General features: G+C 43.2%; 3 protein-coding genes across 9 annotated transcripts; 2 read left to right on the top strand and 1 right to left on the bottom strand.

Moving 5' to 3' along the window:
- Positions 1-5149: 5149 nt before the first annotated feature.
- Positions 5150-5719, top strand: LOC117585211. The gene is made up of 2 exons (XM_034274594.1): positions 5150-5419; positions 5541-5719. Exons 1-2 carry the CDS (start codon positions 5160-5162, stop codon positions 5623-5625), a joined length of 345 nt encoding a protein of 114 aa, XP_034130485.1. The 5' UTR covers positions 5150-5159; the 3' UTR covers positions 5626-5719.
- A 760-nt stretch (positions 5720-6479) lies between these two features.
- Positions 6480-19846, top strand: LOC117585209 (nocturnin). 7 transcript variants are annotated; one of them, XM_034274588.1, is made up of 8 exons: positions 10316-10479; positions 15624-15914; positions 17879-17983; positions 18141-18373; positions 18435-18506; positions 18562-18683; positions 18749-19381; positions 19448-19846. In XM_034274588.1, the coding sequence occupies exons 2-8, from the start codon at positions 15835-15837 to the stop codon at positions 19652-19654; spliced, it is 1452 nt and encodes a 483-aa protein (XP_034130479.1). In that variant the 5' UTR covers positions 10316-10479; positions 15624-15834; the 3' UTR covers positions 19655-19846. The 7 variants fall into 7 exon arrangements, with proteins under 7 accessions (XP_034130480.1, XP_034130483.1, XP_034130479.1 ...); XM_034274589.1 differs by lacking the exons at positions 10316-10479; positions 15624-15914 and adding an exon at positions 6480-6824; XM_034274591.1 differs by lacking the exon at positions 17879-17983 and having other exon boundaries at positions 10318-10479.
- A 460-nt stretch (positions 19847-20306) lies between these two features.
- LOC117585088 (succinate dehydrogenase cytochrome b560 subunit, mitochondrial) lies at positions 20307-21056 on the bottom strand. The gene is made up of 2 exons (XM_034274356.1): positions 20966-21056; positions 20307-20911 (listed from the first exon to the last, which is right to left on the bottom strand). Coding segments are annotated over exons 1-2 (516 nt in total). The 5' UTR covers positions 20968-21056; the 3' UTR covers positions 20307-20397.
- Between the last annotated feature and the right edge of the window lie 2 nt (positions 21057-21058).

Below are 21058 nucleotides of genomic sequence, written 5' to 3'. Positions count from 1 at the left end.
TGTCGATATCGACGTCAAAGTCTCGTAATGCCAGCACTCGCACTTGTCAGCCTAAAAGATGACAGTGATGGCCATGTGTTATTCTTTGCCACGGTGGAGGCTGCCTCTTGCCTGCTGCCTGTCCCGCCACAGCCCAATCGGCGGAGGTTAACACATATTACCACCCTTGCGTATTGATGTCGATCAAACCAATACACGTCCCAATACATATATTCATGGCAGCCTCTGTGTGTGTATGCTCCTCGTCTGTATCCAATGCTCAATTGAGGTCATGTCCATGCGGCATTCATTGTCGACATCGGCAATGGCTCTCTGGCAATGACGCTGGCGTTGTCGGCATCGGCGACGTATGCCAAGGCATTAACTCGACATTTGTTTCAAGCAAGTCCGAGGCGGGCACGGGCGATGGCTGTGCTGGAATGGGGGGTGGTGTGGCCCACAGCAGACAGATAGCGCAAAAGTTTTTGGGCCGAGAGTTGCGACATATTGAAAATCATTGCACATAGCCCCCGCCTCATCTCCCACACACACACACACACACACACACAGAGATGGAGCAGGAATGCCAGCAAAAAGAAATAAGAAAAGGAGTGGGGCAGCTGCAGGCGGGGGTAGAAGATTTGAATACCCTGGAAATTTTAGTAGAACGATGACTATAGTTTTTTGCAAGGTGCTTTTCCAATATTTATTTAAATAATTATTCATCTTTACAATATAAATTGTTTTCTCATGAAGACTTGCCGCGTAAAGACTTGTTGATGTGTTAGCTATAAAATATTGTACTTTGATCGTGAAAATTATCCTTGAAAATTGCCTAAAGCATATAGAAGAATCTGTGACAAGTTTGAACCTGTAAAATCTACAACTCTAGAGACATTATTTGGCAAAGAAATATCCAATCAAGTGTCTCCTAATGCCAATAAATTAACTCCCTCTCCCTCGCTGCATTAGCAACCTCTGCTACAGCTTATCATACCCTTCCTGTCCAAGGGTACCACAACAAAAACACACACAGTGCTGCTGCAAAAATGTATGAAAAGACAAACGGCATTGGCATCAATTTTTATTTGCCTCTCCGCCATATATATGTGTGTGTGTGTGTGTATTTCCCTCTCTCTTAGTCTGTGTGATGCCTGGAGCAGAACAGAATTTGTATTACATTGAAAATTTGCATAAAATATTTAAGCCAAATGGTCGCTCGATTGTATGGGTTGGCGAATGTGAAAACTTTCCTGATGCGCTGGCAGGCAGCCCCCAACCCCAAACCTCCCACCTTTCACTCCAACTTCCTTGCATGTCCTTTCCGCGTGTGTTTAGGCCTGCTCCTGCCGGGCTGATGGGTTTTGTTGTTTGAAGATTTGACAGGCCTTGGGGCAAGCGAAATAGAGCGTAGGACAGTTTGCGGTTGCTGGGGGGGGGGTGAAGAGGAAACAGATGCATGAACGTCTTTAAAGTTTGATTACAATTTAGGGGAGAAGTTCCCAGAAGTACAGTCGCAGCATGGGCAACTTAAAGCTGCAACAAGATGGTTAAGAACTAGAGAGAGAGAAGAACCATTAAAGTTAGACAGGGAGAGCAAAAACTTCAAGGATTCGCTGCACGTTCGCATCTTTAACGCCATATGTTGACTTTCCCTACAAAACACTGGCCAAGAGGTAAAGAGAGAAGGAGAGAATCCGAAGGCGAAAGCCCCAGTAACACATATCCTTTATCTTATATACGCTATTTTATGCCTGCACCAAAACCCCCAGCCCAAATGACAGCCGACACCATAGCCCACACTCCAACTTACAAACCAGACCACACCCCGACCATCTCTAGCTGCCCACACCACGACCATCTCTAGCACCCATCTATCCCCCTGTTCCTGTTGTTGTTATTCTGTCGCCTCTTTTGCCAATAGATTGTGCCACCACACTTTGGCATTTTATAACATAAACTTTCATTTGCTTTCCCTCTCTCTCTCTCTTCTCTTTTTTTGTATATTTTTTTGTTAGTGCTTGTAATGCGCTCATGTAGTTGCCCATGTGTGTCTGTGTGTATTTCGGGGCACATATGTTGAGCCACACAAGCACACACACATTGATATGAGTCTGATGTCTTGACATCTGTCTACCAGAGGACCAACAGAACAGCCAGAACCCACAGCCCGGCCCGGCCCGGCCCGGCTTTCGGCTTTGACAATCGTCCAAAAATGTAGATTTGCATGCACATCAGCAGCATTGGGCATACATTTATCTCGCCGACTGTCGCCGAGGACACAGCCTACCCACCCTCCCCGCAACAGCCACAGCCCCAGCCACCTTAATGCGATGCGATGCTAGGCCAAAGCAGAGGCAGAAGCAGCAGCGACAGCAGCAGCAGAGAGAGCAGCAGAGAGAGAGAGAGATAGAGAGCAGCAGAAAGAGCGGCAGAGAGGGCAGAGGAAAGAGCGGCAGAAAAAGCATCGAGAAGTCTCTTTAGTTGGGGACAGCAAAAGGAGAATGCAAAATGTACGGAGGAAGACAAATTAAACTGTGAAAATATGAAAATATATTACGAAAACTCTACATTAAGCAGCAGTGTAGATCCCTTTATTATGTATAAATATACAGGAAGCTGCTGACCGTCACAGATAATTTAATTTGAATTTAAACACATTTTGAAGTATACAAAATCTGCCTGTAAAAGTTAAATACTCGTATGTCGTGCAGGTTCATGTTAAATATTTGCAAATAGAAATAGAAAATGAATTGACAGGTTCAGAGATTAAATATTGACCACTGCAGGTAGTTACTTCTGCCAGCAAATGAAAATCAATGAAAATGTAAGCGAAAACCAAAGCGACTCGACCCAGGGGTAGAGGCGCTCTCTCTCCCACAGAGCAGTTAGATGAACGGACAGCAGGATATGGTCATATCGGTTGCCTGACCCAATAGCCAGGCCCAGTCCTTGATTGATTTCGAGTAAATGCAACAGTTTATTTGCATATTTTGCAGCACGGTAAACAGCAGCCGAGTATATTACTCTCCGAAATATGCAAAATATTTAAATTGCCCAAAATACAGACGCACACACACACAAAATAAAAGGTCAGAGCATGGGGTTCGAGGCGGTGGTCAAAGGATCATTGCAGCTGCAGAAGCCAAACCGAATTTGATAGAAAATTTAATAAAAATGCAGTCCACAAAATACAGTGCAGTGCAGAAGGGAAAATGCCATTGAATACAAGAAATATACGAATACGAATGCGAATGCGAATAAATATGCTATTTACTTTTATTGCATTTCAATTTTGCTATCAAAGCATCAGCCAACAGCAGCAGCCAATGGACATATTCAGAGTTATGGATTTCTATTCTTTTTTTATGTTTTTTTTTGTTGTGTCCATAAAAAGGATGCCCAAATTTTATACACAGCTGCTTGGTATTTTATGGCATTTGATATGGAGCAAAAAATGCAATTCCTTTTGCAGCAGACAAGACAGGTGCCCACCGCCTGAAGCCAATTTTAGCAATCTGCAAAACTTCATTTAGTCTGTCTGTCGTCTGCTTTGGCCAAAACTGATTTGTTATCAATAAGCCCAGCTCTGGGGCAAAAAAAGATATGCAAAGACAATGGCTCTGAGCGAAGCTACAACTCATCAGGCTAAGTGCCAGCCTTTACGATTTCTTTTAGATGCACACGAAGTTTTATTCATTTGTTTATTCCACTTCGTAGAACGAATTTATAGCACTGCTAATTCCCTTACTCTTCTGAAATCACTCTCTTGCATATCTATCCTGTATTTAGTATTTATTTTTATTTATTTTATATTAGTTTAACATCTATCCCTCCTGCGATCGTTTTGGTTGCACGCTTCTCGCGCGTCATGCGGCTGCGTCCCTCGGTCGTTTGGGCGGTAGCAAAGCTGCGTTTCGCCTGGCTTGGTGTCGCAGTCATTGCATATCAACATCCAAAGAAGTTATGAGGCTTTAAACTGCTCTTAGTGCCCCCTTGCCATAAGCATATTCATTGCTTATCGTAGGACGAGCATGAGAATCCTAGATGAAACTTCATTTCCTCCTGCTTCCCATCTTTCCTCCTGCCCTGCAACTCCAGCCATCTCCTATCTGAACTCCTTTTTACCCTCTGTTTATGGCCATGGCACTTGTAACGCAATTGAATCGCCATCGACTAAAGAAGATGACTTTAAGAGCCTGACTGACAGAGCGTTGGCCCCAACTCCCACTATGTCCTGCCTGTGTGTACAATTCTCATGACAATGCAATGCTGCAGATAATTGCACGTTACAGGGTCCTGTGCGATAGCCAACCAGCCAGCCAGCCAGTCAGTCAGCCAGCAAGCAAGCCAACCAACAGGCAGGCATCATAAAGTTGTGGCCTAGGCCATGGCAAAATTCGGTCTCCATTTTTGTGCAGTTTTGTTTTTCGAAGACAAAATCAAAATCCAACAATATGGCAATAAACGAATTTTCGTTATAACAATGTAGTTGACCATCAGAACATCAGAGCCGCACCGGACTGCAACCCCAAACCCCCAAACCCCCTCCCGTTGGCCTTGCTTTCTCTCTGTCTCGCTCTGTGTGTGTCCCAAACTGCGTGGAACCGCATGCAATTTTGTTTTGGATGCTGATACTCCCATGGCCAGGGCCAAAAAGGAGGTAATGGCCAATGGTCAGTGCTGGGACTTGCTAGCCACAATTTTGATGTGGTGGCTGGAGCGGGGAAAATGTCCCTAGGTGTTGGCCACATGGGAGAGCGTATGCCAAAAACGCAGCTATTTGTATTTTGTTGCAGGAGGACATGCTGTCAGTGGCCATATCCTTTACGCTTGCAGAGGGAGTGTCCCTGCTCTGGCAGGATTTTTATTGAAATTGTTCCATGGCCAAAAATTCATAACTGTAGCAAAGGGGCACAGGGCACACCCCGCCGCTGGGCAGGGCAACTCCCTCTCTCACTTATTGCATTTTCAGGACTATTTTCTGGGTAATACGATAGTGTGCGTGTGTGTGTGTGTGTGTATGGAGGCTCTGACTAATTTAGGCTGCCATGTGAGTCTCTCTCTCTCGCATTGTGAAACTAATGAAAAATAAAAGAATAAGCCGATTGGCTTATCAATTGCCATTTGGAGTGGGTCAGCTGTCGCCTTTGTCAGTCTGTCGCTCAGTCTTTGTCAACATGTCGTCGTGGATTGTGTCCACCACAGAGCTGGACAACTGCGGCGGTGTCCATGGCAGCCCTGGATCTGGGGCATCCCGGCACAAGCGTATGATCCTCATGGTGTGGCACAGTCTGACGGAGAAATGCGAGAAATTCGGACAGTTTCTGAGGCGAGAGACGAACAAGCCGATGCCGAAAGAGTTGCGCCGATCGCTGCGATTAAGTAAGTCGTCCAAACGCAAAGGCTATCGTTCTTGGGAGAGTGAGGCTGATAAACGGTAAGAAATAATTGATATATAACCCACCTGATGTGTACCCGTACTCTTGGCCCTGATAAGCCAATTGTTATGGCTTCTCCACATATACGACAGCTTTTAACTGATTATTTTGTTGTTGCAGTCTCATGCAAGAGCGCTTGAATGAGCCCATTAATATTTCCATACGAATTGGACCGGCCTACGAATTTAGAAACTCAAATTGTTGATTGCTGATTCCTTTGCCACCGTTAATACATACATAAGTTAGGTGTAAGATGTTTTGTAACAAAATTAAACAAGTTTCCTGAGAATATTCGTCAACAGCTTGTTTGCATTTTACCATTCAAATAGATGAACGTTACTTATCTGTTTCTTGGCTTTTATCTGCCTTTCCAGATATTTACACCCAGCTTAGCCAAGTTTTGCACCCGCATAGCTTTAAAGTACAACAAAAGCTTCGGGATTCTCTTTGGTTGCTTGCTCTCTTTCTTTTGTTGGCGCTCCCTTGCGTTGCTACGCTAGTTAATTCTCTTGAGGACGCCCACACAAAAGTTTATTGCCCCGCTCACAACAAGTGGACGTGACGGCATACACTGCCAATAAAGTTTTTCTGTTTCATGGCAAAATATGTTAATGAGGTGATAAGTGTGTTTCTTATTTACATACATATTACCTCTATTGAGAACGATTAGTAATAAAACTTCTTTATTTGAGGTGTTTAATAAGGCAAGCTATGAGAAAATATGTGTAAGATACAAATAATGCTAATTAAAAACAATTAAATTGTCTGGAAAAATTTCCTAGTAACATTGGCCCCTGAGTGTAATAAGCAACTATGTCTATATTCAATTCCTAAGATATCATGTTTTAGTTGCTTACACCCATCAGTCACCTGTCATAGAACATTCAATAGTCGCTAAAGCTCAGTTAACTTTTCCTTTTTTGTTGCCTTGCACTAATTCACTCTCACTCTCTTCACGGCGCACGCTCTCTGTGTCTCACAAAGTTAGTTGCTCTCTTCCCGCATGGCGCCATACGTCACAGAAAGCGTTATCTCCTCGAGCATTTTTTCGTGTGTTCCCGCTAGAGTGAAAAACGTGTTCCGCGGACGCGGAAATGACATTGATAGTGAAATTTTAGCTTAATTTCTACGACTTGTGGCTGCAATTTGTTTATTTTATGTCCAGCATACATTAACCGGAACAGTGTACAAAAAAAATATATTTTCTAAATCAATGTACAAGTGAACTTTGATTGAAAAACTTTGACTTGCAGGCGTGCAAACGAAACTGAAAAACAAATACAATTTACATAAACAAAAGCGAAGCGACGCGAACGCGCAAAATCTATTTAGTGCAACTATGAAGCTGATTTCCACATTCGTTTTCTTGCTGGTGGCGTTTTACAAGTTTTTCAAGAAATGGTTGTAAGTTTCCATAATTATCTAATAGGAGTACATGGTGCAGTGTGTGTGTCCTTTGTTCTTTTGGGGTGTGCCGTGCCCTTGTCCGTTTTGTGCAACCCTCACCACACGGAAAAATCTGCGACTTATTGACAAAACAACAATAAAGTCTGAAACAGAAACTGTTAAAACACCAACAATAAGCACAGCAGTGAGTCTTGCAGCAAACAAAAACAGCAACAACAACAGCAACCTCAGTGGACTGCAACAACAGCAATGTGGGGCCGCATTTGTTTGCCGTTTCGTTGCTTTCTTGCTTTTTACTTTTCACAAATCAAATTTCCTTTGTGAGCGCTCTGCATTTATTAAGCTTTTTCCGTCTGGCCCTGTTTCTTTGTACCCTTGCAGTTGGTTTTTCTTTCTTTTTCATCTTTTATTTTTTTTTTGATTATGTGTTTTCTTTTAAATATATTTTGCTCCAATGCGCCTCTTTAGCTGCTGATTAGTGTGAGTGACAGAGGAAGAGATAGTCATAGGTAGAGAGGGGGCGAGGCGAGAGTTTATTCGTCCACACTCACTCTTTCTCTCTCCCTCTCTCTCTCTCTGTCCTCTCCACTCTTCCCCGGCATGTTTCCGCTCTCTTTATTAGCGCATCGCACGTTTTTTGTTTGGGTTTGAGGCGGCTAGCAAATTGGCTAGACAAGGTGTATTGAAAATAGGTGTGGCTACTCATGTTTTTATATCTCTCTATCTACATTCAAACTAATTTATTAATGATTTAGTAGGCCATGCCCCACCTCATATTATCACAGCTTGGCCTTGCCATATGTTTGGGGTGTTGGCTTTGGGTTGGGTTTTTGGGGTCTTCTTGCATGTAATTTACTTAAGTGCCTATTTGTTTCTCTTATTTTATGAGTATACACATGTGTGTGTGTTGATGAGTGTGTGGTTGACAACAAAAATGTGTTTTTAATTACTCGTACAATAACGGTTCTTTTGTATATAATATTGTGCCTACGTGCATAAATATTTATGTGTGTGTGTGCGTTGAGGGCGTTGTGTACATAATTTCAACAAGCACAAAAGATCCCCTCTGATTAAAGTGGGGTGTTGCCCTTGTTCAAGAGACCCGAACCCATAATTTAAACACAATTGCTGGGAATTCCCCAATGAAAGGGATCTCAGTTGGATTCGAGGATAATGATAATTGAGTGATGATAATGGGCAGATATTTGTGTTTGCTATCACGTGACCATTAATCATTCCATAGGCAGAAAAAAACCTGGCACTGCATATCCATCTAACTATCTACATGGCAATACATGGAGTGCCTGAATAAATAATGTATTTTTGATCTCTTAAGGCAGTTACTTAAAGCAATCCTTCTGGATCTATACCCAGCGCTGTCTTACCCGCAAATCAGCTTATTCAGTACTCGATATCTGTATAAATTCATCCTCATTCCTCATTACCCAACCCAACCTACCCCAAAATCAACTTAAAAACTTAAGCCGGCAGCTCAGTCAGTCGTCAACCGAAAACTCGAAACAACCGGAATGACTCAGTTCCAGAACAGATGTACAGCTGATTGGCATACAAATAAATGAATGTACAAATGTGTGTCTCATGATCCATGCAGAACAAAAACTCTAAATGCCGCTTATGATAAGAAAACACTCAACGCAATGATTGGTATATCAAAGAAAACAGTACAAATTCCAAAAAAATAAATATACTTTAAATAAACACATGCAAATCGGCACGCTTACGTTGTGAGTGCCGAATTTGATAAGACCTCCGAGGGCAGCATCAAATTACTCGTAAACAAAACAGCAACAGACAATAGGCAGACCTAACAAACATACAGATGAGCACCCAACCATTTGAAGTGCCATGCCATATATTATATACGACAAATATAGAGCGAACTTTATACCTCAGCACTCTCAACAAGGCCGTGGTGGGGTCCACTCGAAACAACATAATCTTATCTCAATGGCTAGACCACTGGGCTGGGACTGTGGGTGGCTGCTATACAAATACACACACTCGTAAGGAGAACTAAATAGTTGTATTCCCCCTGCCACCACCCACCGATCAGCAATAACCTTGACAATAGTCTGGATTCGCACATAGAACAACGCAAATGCAACCGCTCCAAACTAATTAAAACCAAAACCAAAAATTAAAACCATTCCCACAACACCAGAGAGTACGAGCTTATCAAAAAGCATTGCAAAATAAATTCCACCATAGCCAACATGTGAGTGAAAGAGAAACTATTCAGAAGTGGCAATTCTGCTTCAGTTATAACCGATAAGATTTAGTACAACATCCAAGCCAGACACAAGACGCTAGACCACAGCAGACACAGCGATCAACGCGTCATTGTAGAAATTGTTATCAATTTCGATTTACAAATCACACATGATTGACCCACTCACATTCAACAAAGTAATGGGTAATGAATCATTCGAGTAGGTACTTGTGACAGGTTTGTCTTTGTTTTGGGATCGAGAATGTATCACTGAGAGATTTATTAAGGCAATATATACATAAGAGTTGCTGAATAGGTGTATTATTTCATCAATATTTGCGTTGGAAATGATGGGTGAAAATGGGGAAAACTTTGGGTGGAGTATAAGTAGAGTTCTATGATCATAGCTCAAATTGTTGTTTCTATCAGTTGGCAGATGTCCATCAAACGCGAAGAATTTAGAAACCTTTGGGGGCACTTCATGCTGGAAAAGCCTAAGACAACCTTGAAAGTGACCTTGAGTTTCTTAGAATTCCAATAATTGCTATGAAATTTAGCACAAATTGAAATGTGTTTCACAAAAAGCCAACAGTATGGAAACAAGTAATTGAATCTCAAAATGAACAAATTTCAATTCTTCCCTTTCATTCATGATTTGAGATTTCTTGCAGCTTTAAGTCGCAGAAATTTGAATATTGCAATAGGAAAACTTTCCATATCTTTGTTCTACGCTTTCTATTCACAATATTTACAAAAGTATCTTAGAGCACTTGTTCTACGATACATTTTTAGTTCTTCTGCTCTGCCTTACCCTTCCATGCTACAAGTTTACATACACTCGTTTATTCCCTATCAATGTCACACAGCGCGTTACCAGTAAGCCCCCTAGAAACCAAATCAAATGCTAAATGAACTGTAAACACATGTAGCAGTATTAGTACGCGTATTTACAGCAGCATTACAGACCCTGAGAGAGTGAGCCATTGAACTTATTACGATAATGAGGTAGAAAAGAAGAGAGAGTGCGAGAGAGAGAGAGAGAGAGAGTGTAGCGATGAGTATTGTGCAACCGCCTCATTCAGACAGACACCCAAACAGAGAGCCTTAGAGGGGGAGAGAGAGCACAGTGTTATCAGTAAATATCCTTATCAGCATTACGATGCTCCCTCTCTCTCTCTCTCTCTCTCTCTCCGGTACTGTGGGGGTGTGAGGCGAGGCTATAAATGGCGCAAAGCACCGTCCATCGCGTTTAGTTCTTTGCAGTTCGTCGGAGGCATTAGAACCATTTAAAATATTTGCTTTTCCGAAAAACTACTTAAACTATTTCTATCACGCTCGATCCGTTTGGACTGCTCTTAGGATACACTTCGATTCACTACTTAACCATGTGTGGGAATGCATAGTAAATTGGGCAACAAAATGGTGAGTTGTGGACCAAGAACAACACATCCTTTTCTGAAACGCTGAAGAAACTGCCACCACGAACCCGCGAACCATTTCGAAATGAACGAATGTACCCGCCACATTAACACATTTTCGAGTCCAGTCCATTGAGAGGCAGCTGGAATCAGCTTTGGCCGGAGCAGAACCAGTTATTTCCAAGCAAAAGTCGACGCGATATAGTGCAGAGACCTATGTACATTTACGATTAATACAGACATATGGACGTATATTGTATGTGTGTCCCAATCTGTCGCTATGCGGTTGTATAACGAATTAATCAAAAAACTAAGCAAACGGCAAAACGTTTAAAGTGTGTGCATACCCTAGAAAACAGATTTGTGCTACTTGAGGGATAGAAAGGATTTTTATTCTGTGCGAAAATGGAGTATTAATTGTAGCAACTCTTCAACTCTGGGTTGCTAGCCAAAAGAAATGGAATTTGTATACCTAAATGTGCAAATAGTCTTAGCAGGCAATTTATTATTACATCTGGTTGTCAGGGAAATTAGCTGCTGTAAAAAGTGCAGGGGTAAGCAGTTTTAGATGCTCTGTTATCTGAACAATTGTAGCTTTTAGTGATGCAAAAAATATCAAACAATGATCTATAAAACAGCAAAGAAAGCAGTGGCACAGGCAAGACATTTTGCTGAATCTTCGAGTGCCAAAAGAGCAGATTTCCATGGCCCATAAATAACAACCCGAACCCAACAACAATCAGAAAGTATTCTTTGAGGCCATTTTTGACACACTTAACACCTCTTTAAGGATCAAAACAACCACCGAAACTGCTTTTCAACAACTTTAACCCAAAAACTCTTCATAGCTTGCCAAATATCAGCTTGCCTTCTCCCTACTGCTGTCTCAGTTCTAGGTCATCGCATAGTCGAACATTCTCAATCGTTCAGTAAATTCAATAAGTGCAAAACCACTGATAAGCCTTATCGCATCACCAGGCGTCTCTGTTGCCTTTTCGTTTTTTGTTTGACTCAAATATTGATATATAGAGCTAGTACTCGTAGGCAGACGCCTGATCGATGACCCTATCACCTCTGTGGATGAAACAGATGGCCCAGGCAGTAACAAAGTTATGCTGTTACAGCGTTTTGATTGCCATTTACCCATATGCCACACGCGTACGCCCTGCACAAAGGGCTAGAACTGTCATAAGTTTAGCGTTTAGCGTGCAAGTTCATGAGACAAGTTCCCCAGCAAGTTGACGGACGTTTCGCTATAGACCCGATCGCACATTCACGTACTACATATAGCCATATATAAATAAAACTCAATGTCGGCCGCCGCTCTTGTTTGTTCCGACACGGCTTTCCGCAGTGCATTGCCAAAAAAGAAAATGAATAAAAGACAGAATTTATATCAAATCTTCAAAAAGCCCAAGAGCATAAACAGGGGGAGAGTAAAAGCAGGGAAGCGAGGGAAGGAGAAGTAAATATTATAATTAATTAGTGAAATATCGAAAAAGATGATTATCAATATTGTGGATAGAAGAGTACTTGCAGAAGCAAATTAGTTTAAGTGAAAATTGAGGGTGGGAGTAAGGGATAATGTCAAATAATAATCCAAAATCCCAAGAGTATCAATGAGAATATGATGCTGATGGGAATATAAGTAATTTGCTATTTGTTTAGCTTTTAAAGGGTTTAATAGTGTGGTACAAATTCACCACAAAGTTAACAATTCTTTACAAATATTTTATCAGTGATTTATTAAATATTTATACCCACTTGTGTGATGGACATGCCCCAAATATGTTTCAAAGAAGATTTTAAATGATTTCTACATTCGACACGCCTGCAAGTATGCTATACATATGTATGTAAAGTGCTCATGTAGAAGATCATGCATCTAAAATGGTTGTACAATTTGTGAGCAGACTTGAGGAAAAAATTGTATCTAAAACTGCATCGAAAGTAATGCAACTCTTGAAGTGGACAAAGAACGCTTTGGAATCTTAAAAGTCTACCTAGAAGACTGTAAAGATTGAACAGTAAGGGCCATGTAATGATCAAAATAATCAACCAAAATCATTCAATTAAACTTTGAAAATAACCAGATATATTCTCACACCTTTATATAGGTTATAAATGAACACATAAATATATTTGTATGTACCCACTGCGGAAATGAATGAAAGTTGTTCTGTTCTGTTCTGTTCTGTTTTGCTTTTGTTGCATTTGATTTGTTTTTAGTTTATTAGCCACCAAATGAAATGCAATTAATTTGCTCTTGAATTAATGCAAATCATGAAAGGCAGCAGCCAGCCAGCCAGCAGGCAGGCAAAAGTCATGAAATTGTATAATAATTTATTAGCTACAAATAAGCATTGGAGGTTTTGATGTTGTCGTTTGCTTTGCTTTCCCCTCTTACTGGGCGAGTAACTTGAATGATATACGGGAGTGTGGGTGACAGACAGTTGATTAATCAATCTTTTGTGATTGGATATTGTTCATTATTTATCGGTTATTGTTGTTGTTATTTGGGGAAATTAAATTATAGTTATGAACTGCCCAACATTTTTCACTCTTTAAGGAAGTTGCAATTTAGGGAAGGAACTGGCGATGAGAATTGTGAAAATTAAGGAAATTAAGGTGCAATTTATGGCAGTGATTTAGCAACCTCTTCTAGGAAGTAAGTCCTGCTAATAATACTTAATTAATTTCCCATTAAATGCTTAATTAAATGAGCTATTTCCTATCCCATAAATACAAAGATATCTCTCGCTCCTCCCTCAGTTATTCAGCAATTATTTCACTCGTTGCCTTAACCTCAACCAACCAGCCACAAGTTCAAGTGAATATTCTGTTTTAATTGAACAAAACAGCGCAATTCATGTTATGTTTTCATACATACAACACGATGCACAGGCAGCCAAACTGGCCAAGCTGATTCATCAGGTCAAGTTTATGGGTATCCGATTGGATAGCCAATGAAAGTGCCAGGCAATCTATAACTTTTAGGCAGTAAATCACAGTAAATCTTTTGTGTGTGTGTGTTTCGGCTAATTGTGAATTTTTGACATTTTGGAAAGTGATCAAATGTGGTTTGCCTTTAGCCAGAGGAACAACAACGAGCGAGCGAATGAGCGAAACGATCAGCAGCGATCGAGAGCATTTACCTATGACTGGCACGGGAGACAGACAACTGTCTGCCTCTTTTAATGAGAGTGTGTGTACGAGATGCGAGAGGGAAACCACTTGATTGCCTCGATCACCGGGCTAGAGCCCGACAAAGATATAAATAAGGAAAAGCAACGCACGCGCGTTTATAATTGTTGGATGTTCTAAACGGATAGTCGGTCGTGCAGTCTCTCTCTCTCTCTTAAAGTGCATATTAAATAATACAACAAGTGTTCCATGGACGAAGAGTGCTAGAAAAAATGGATAACAAAAACTGCATACAGGAGCATTACGGGCATCGGCGACAGCCCGCCTTGGGCAAGGCCATGCCCGTGACGGCGTTGCTCTTGAATCTCAATCTGAATGATGGCACAGGCAGGCGCAACAATCTGCAACAGGAACAGCAGCAGCAGCAACGGGTTGAGGCTGATGATGAACCTCCGCGTTACTTTCATGTCACGGATGAGCCACCAACACCCAATGATGAGGAGCCACCGCCACCACCAGGGCACTATGGCCAGGAGCCAGAACTGGCTGGAGGTTCGGCTGAGTCCAAGCCCTGTCTGAATTGTTTGGGCCTGGGCTTGAGCTCCTCATCGGCCATCAATGAGATGTGCCTGCGTTTGTGCGGTGATGCGTGCCGTCAGCCGCAAGGTCTCTCCTTGGGTGGCCACCAGAACTGTGCGGAGAGTCAACGTCTGCGCCAGGATTTCCTCAAGCAATATGAAATTGCGGAAGCACTGGCCAAGACCTCGGCAATGACCTCCACGGTGCAAATGAGACAGCGTCTGGCCGCACGTAAACTGGAAATTGATTTTGAAATGGATGTCGAACTGGATGCCACCAAGCAGCAGCAGCAGCAGCAGCAGCAGCCACAGTCACAGCAGCAAGATCAGATGCAGGGTGTGGCCACTGCCAGCCCCAGCCCCAGCCCCAACTCCAACTCCAACTCCATGAGAAGACAGACTGCAGCTGCTGCTGCTGCCGTTGGAGGAGACACGGTGCCGCCGTCATCGTCGTTTACCGTCGATTATGAGCCGCCTCGCGATTTGCTCTTGTATCTTGTAAGGTGAGAGATTCGATTGCCGAAAACTTGTTGCCTGGGGGGCTGCCGCCTGTCTGCTGATAAATCAAGTTCATGGCTGGGCTCTGCCTCAAGTGTTCTTAGGCATTGTCCGGCCCCAACGGCCAAGCCACTTAGCCCCGTTTCTTTTTTGTATTCAGCGAACGGCCAGCCAACAGCAGCAGCAACTGGCAGCAAGATCAAAAACTAACCTTGCACAATTTTGTGCGAAATTATCATCAGGGTGGTCTTGGTTGCTCGGTGTGTGTCTCCGTGTGCTTTATAGTTGAGTGAAAGGCGGGTGAAAATGTGGCAGTAAATATTATAATATTTGTGTATTTAATCTGTGGATTTATTCACTGAATTGAAACATTTTAATTGGCAGAGGAAACGTCCAAAGATTTCTAGGAGCTTGTTGGCATTCCATTTCATATTTCTGCTGGGTTTTAGATGCACTTTTGTGTGTGTTTCAGGGGGTCTAAGAAGCTCCTTGATTTGTGCTTTATCTAAAGCAATATTAGCACGAAATAGGCATAGTTTGAGGCCATGGAATTGCTTGGAAATTAGAGGGAAATGGGCACACTAAAAGGTGGTGGCAACTTCAGTTTTAAGCAAATTTCTAGGACCATTTATATGGATTGAATCTTCGGTACTTATTCTGTAAAGAACTCGCTCAAGCACCTACTCAATCCTAATCAACAATATGTACAATTCTGCCAGCTGTATTGGCACTTTGTAATTGTCTCTGGGTCACGCTTCGAGTGGCTGATAAGACACACATCAAAAATGCGTCAAGTATCTGTGGCACGTGGTCTAATGATTAAAACCATTTCGAATATGTACGCCAATGCAAGTGGAAGGTTCTTCAGCAAAATGCCCACAAAAACCCATCAAAATTAATTCTGAACTTACTTTTTTGTTGTTTTTAGGAAACACAGATGAAGCCGCGTCTCTTTGACATTGCCATACTGCAATTAAATATAAAACATTTCAAGCTATCCTAATGTTTTCTTAGCCAAAAACTAAGAGACAAACAAAAAGAAAACTAACACCAAAAGAGAGACTAAAAAAAGAGAAAAAAAACAAACTAAAACCCAACCAGAAAGTGAAGTAAAGTTGGTAGAAAAAGACACATCAAAGATGGAGTTTTTAATGAAAACATCGCGTTTGATTGTCAGATCGAAGACGTATGCGAGGCGTGTGGCTGTGCCCATACCCAGGTAATGGATTAACTATAACACATTCCTAGGATACAGAGCAGCAGATGGCATTATATTGTGCAGGATAAGCAGAGGAGAGAATAGCGAATAGAAAATCTCCTTCATTACACATGTAACTGCGTTGCTGTATAAACAATTTCTTCTTATTTGTCTGTCTGCCTGTCTGCTGGTTTAGCATTTGCGTTTAGCATATTCAATATTCGTGCTACTGTTTGGGCATACAACAGCCTCGGGGTATTAGCTAAGGATGTGATTTCGTGCATATCTCAGCCAGAGATTGCGGAGCACTTTTGTTTTCATTAGCTGACCCCCGCTACCTCCCTCTGTTGTGCGGCCCATAAATATTTAGCAGTCTGTCAAGAATTGTTCTTCTTTTGTTAAACATGCGGACGGCTTCGGCGCACACACGTGAGCGCCCAGAATGTATTGATCTGCGTTCTGAATCTTGCAGAGATACACAATACACACGGCCAAGCAGAAATACTCGTTTGTGCGTTGTCGCCTCTACCCTCCGACCCTCTCCCCTCTCCCCTCTCCCCTCTCCAATCCCCCCAGTCCCCTCTGCTGCGTCACTGCTCACTGTTTGTGTTGTTTCTCGGCATCTTCGTTCTCTTCGTTCTGTGCCGGCCCAGCCCGGCGGGGCAATCATCTCTCTAATAAAACGCCGCACTTCAGTTGGCATTCAGTTTCGCCAAAGTCGCTTGCAAGCGCACCTCGTTCCAGCATATACAAATATTTCGGCTGTCCCACTAAAACCCCCCCACGTTACCCAGTGCCCCAAAATTTGAATAGCAAAGCAAATCCTTCACTTGGAAATATCCCTGTCCTGTGCCGCCTAATAATGGAGCAAGCAATGCACATGAAACGTGCCAATAAGGCGCCCTGCAAGAACGATCGCAAGGCCTATCTGCAGAAAGTGATGCTGACCAGGTGAGAGATCACAGTTCAGAGACAGACCCAGACCCAGACCCAGACCAGGCAGCACTCTGTAGCAGGCTGCAACTCCTGCCCAGCTCCAGCTGTGATTGATTGCGTTGACAAACTGAAACCCGTACACCCAAATCCAGTCCCATATACCCCAGCCCAGAGAGAGAGAGAGCGAGAGATTCTTGAATCCCTCCCAAACCGAACTGGTTATTCAGAACCAGAATCAAGAGTGTTCCCCCAGCCCACAGATCCCCCCAACAGCTGTGAAGCTATTGACCGAGCGACATTTTTTGTATGTCTTTTTTTTGTCAGACGTTTTTGCGTGCGACTTTTTTGCGTGGGTGGGAAATTCACTCGATTTGATTCTCTCTCCCTGTCGCTCTTTGAGAGTAAGTCAGCTTAGAACCAGAGCCAAAGTGCTAATTGCTGCGAGTGGCGATTGAATGAATGCTACAGCCAGAAATATCCAATGATCTGTGTGTCTAAATGTGCATTAGAGCCTCTAACTACTTGTGGTGTGTGATTAAAGTTGGGGGTTAGTAGAAGAAGGTAGACAGATTTGGCTGAAGATAATTTGGCTAAGAGTGTAGTATTCTTGAAGTGTTTTGCACCCAACTATAAAGTCCCTTTCTTTGTTGAAATTTGTGTAAAAAATAGCAAAGACTCTGTAGATCTTTTAGCAGCAGAAAGCCAAGCGAACATAGCGCTAAGTTCCGACGAAAGTGAATTGAAATTGAAAAACTAATCGCTAAAAGTGAACTCCGAAAGTGTAACCTTGCCGTACTTTACTCCTGTTGGAAGTGCTCGATTTTTACAATCGAAAAACTCTACTCACTCGTAGACCTTCTTCCTGTCGCCTTCCTGCCAGCCGCTTTGCCTTATTTCATTGCTTCTGCTTGCCTATAAAATATTGAATTATTTTGCTTTTTTTTTACATAAATTGTACTTCCCCAAACTCTGTAAAATTGTTCAACAAAATTTAATGCAAACAAACAATTTCCCCACACACGCGCACACTACTTCGATTCTTTTTGCAGCAAGGGAAATATGGCTAAATTCTATACGAGTCGTCGACATAGTCACAGTCTGTTCATTTTCAGCATAATACTACGAAAAATTCTATATAGAAAACCCGATGCGTTGTGAGTATTTCTTAGCTCTTCGTTGTTGTTCTTTGTTCGTTGTTGGTTGCTGTTGTTCGTTTTTGCTGCAAGTTTATTGCACAAATTTGTAGCATCTTTTTTTTACGCCACAGCCATCCCTTGGAAACGCAACTTATGCCCGTAAAATCTCTTACAGAATGGGCTCATTCAATTCGGCGCCAAAGATCAACAATGTGGACTCGCAGGACGATGGTCTGGAAGTGCCCAAGGGTCTGAGCACAACAGCAGTGCTGCATCATGTCATGAAGGCAGGATCCACGGGCAACCAGCAGCCATCATTGCTATCCCGAGGCTTCCTTAAGCCTCGCGTGATGGACGAGGATGTCACCGATGGACTGCGTTGTCTCAATCTGAACGCTGTTTCGAGAGGTAAGAGTTGAAATTTGAATTGTGATGGATTTTTGTTGAAATTTTTGGCTTGATTTTGCAGTTTGCAGTGCACCCATTGAGGGCGATAGTTCGCAGAATATTCGCTTGCTGCAGTGGAATATTTTGTCACAGAGTAAGTGCTATATTTAATTGATTTAAAGCTTAATCTTTAATCGATTTTTGTGTAGCTCTTGGCCAGCATAATGATGGCTTTGTGCGCTGCCCCGAGGAGGCCTTGGACTGGCAGCATCGCAAGTACCTGATAGTCCAGGAGATACTGCAGAACCAGCCCGATGTCATTTGTCTGCAAGTACATTTACCCTCCTCCACCCTGCCTACAAACACAGTTGCGCTTTAACGTTCGTTCTTTTGCAGGAAGTGGATCACTTCAAGTTCCTGCAGACGGTGCTGGGCAGCCAGAACTATGCGGGCATCTTCTTCCCCAAGCCGGACTCGCCCTGCCTTTACATAGAGCAGAATAACGGACCCGATGGCTGTGCCGTCTTCTACAAACGCGACAAGCTGCAGTTGATGGGCTACGACACGCGTGTCCTGGAGGTCTGGCGTGTGCAGAGCAACCAGGTGGCCATTGCGGCACGACTCCAGTTGAAGTCCTCCGGCAGGGAGTTTTGTGTCTGCACCACCCATTTGAAGGCACGACACGGGGCACTGCTGGCCAAGCTGCGCAATGAGCAGGGACGTGATCTGATGCGATTCGTTAAACAATTCGCTGGGGAGACGCCGCTGCTGCTGTGCGGTGACTTCAATGCGGAGCCAATCGAGCCCATTTATGCCACGATACTGGGCTGCGATCTGTTCAAGCTGGGCAGCGCCTATGCGGATGTTAAGCTGGAGCGGGAGCAGATCCTGCAGCCCAGCGAGGATGTCAATGAGTTTGTCTCGCAGTCGATCAAGCGTGAGCCGCCCTATACCACCTGGAAGATACGCGAGGAGGGCGAGGAGTGTCACACCATTGACTATGTCTTCTATACACCCGAACAGCTCAAGGTGGGAAGCTCAACAGATGGAAGCAAAGACAATTTTTTAAGCCATTTATTCATTCCTTTTTCGCAGATCAAAAACTGTCTGGAATTTCCGACAGGCGAAGAGATTGGCAAAAATCGCACGCCCAGCTATCAGTATCCATCGGATCATTTCTCTTTGGTCTGTGACTTTGAGCTGCTCGATGGCCCACCAGCGACCACTGGCTCCTCTGGCGATCAGGCGGACAAGACGAGCGACAGCGAGGGGGAAAGCAGCAAACATGGCAACATACAATAATAATAGCCTCAGCATCCGCAATTCACCAGATGAGAAGTTTCAATTACATAACATCGATTGTGATATTAGTTGTTAGATACATTTTAGCCTCATGACTCGTACGCGAGCGTTGCACCGTCAGTTTGCAGCTTTTTACAAAAGATAATCCAAAATTCACAATAAATAAATACATTTAAGTTGGAAGAAAGTCAAGCAAAGTGGAGTTTATGCTGTATATTTAAAAGGAAGAAAAAAGGAGCCTCTAGAGGAGCCCTGGGTACTCTTTTGTATAAAAAACAGACTGAAGCAGCGACAGACATTCCCACTGCAAAGAACTTGTTTCTTTACTGCCACAAAACCCTTCTTTAAACGCCGTTGGAAGACGTAGATCAAACCTTCCTCTGCTTCGACCATTTTGAATCCGATAAACACGCTTGCAATCGATCAACGATAATCTATCGAAAATTCCACAGCTGTCGTTGGGGGCGCATTAAATGCCTATTAACTTGAGCCCCTAGCAAAAGCCGTCTAAAGCCAACACAACAACACGCCATTTGGCTAAATTGCAGCAGCGAGAAATAATCAAATGCTGCGCAGTTCGCGTAGCCCCACGGCAGCCACTGTTACGCAACACAAAACAAAACCGACTGGCAATAATAAATATACTTTACATGTATTCAATGCATTCAATGAATTAAAACAGGATATTCACACTAATATATTACTTGCACACCCGCACCACATTTTCTGGAGCTGCATCCAATCTAGATGAGGGCCAGGATGGCAGTTAGCACAAAAGAGGTGGCGACCATTGCATAACCAGTGGAGTACACTTCCTTGATCTTGAGGAAACGGCCCGTGTCCCAGAAGAGATGGCGAATGCCGTTTGCTGTGTGGTAGCCCGCGGGATAGGCGATGATGAACTTGAGCGCAGTCAATGTGGCGCCGCTCAATTGGAGTCCCTCCACCATGGTCACATAATGGTTGATGTCGTGAGACGAAATCAGTGCGCCCAGACCCAGGGCCCAGACACCGACACCCAAAGCCATGCCAGTGCCGCGATGCATGATCGACAGCATGGAGGTCAGCTGTGGCTGGTAAATGGTCAAATGGGGGGACATTTCGCGTCCCAGGCGTTCGTTCTTCTCGAAGTAAGTCTCCTCCTTGACGGTGGAGCCCGCAGAGACAACTTTCAGCGATACCTGGCGATTGGCAGCGGCCATCTTGAGGCCCTGGCGCAAGGCCGGCGACCGAATAAGAGTGCTGGAGAGTGCATACCTAAGGAAAACGTTTTAATTAGTTTCAATGGATTAATATGGAAAAATTACGTACATTTCAGCGTTTTTCCCTTGAGTTGTATGACCGTATACCAGAAGCTGAAAGTTACCAATTTTACTTATCTAGGGGCTGCCAAGTGACTTTTTT

This window comes from Drosophila guanche, unplaced genomic scaffold (assembly GCF_900245975.1).
Source record: "Drosophila guanche unplaced genomic scaffold, DGUA_6, whole genome shotgun sequence".
In the NCBI taxonomy this organism is placed as follows: Eukaryota; Metazoa; Arthropoda; class Insecta; order Diptera; family Drosophilidae; genus Drosophila; species Drosophila guanche.
Note: the sequence above shows the minus strand (reverse complement) of the source record. Positions and strands in the feature narration are given on the sequence as shown.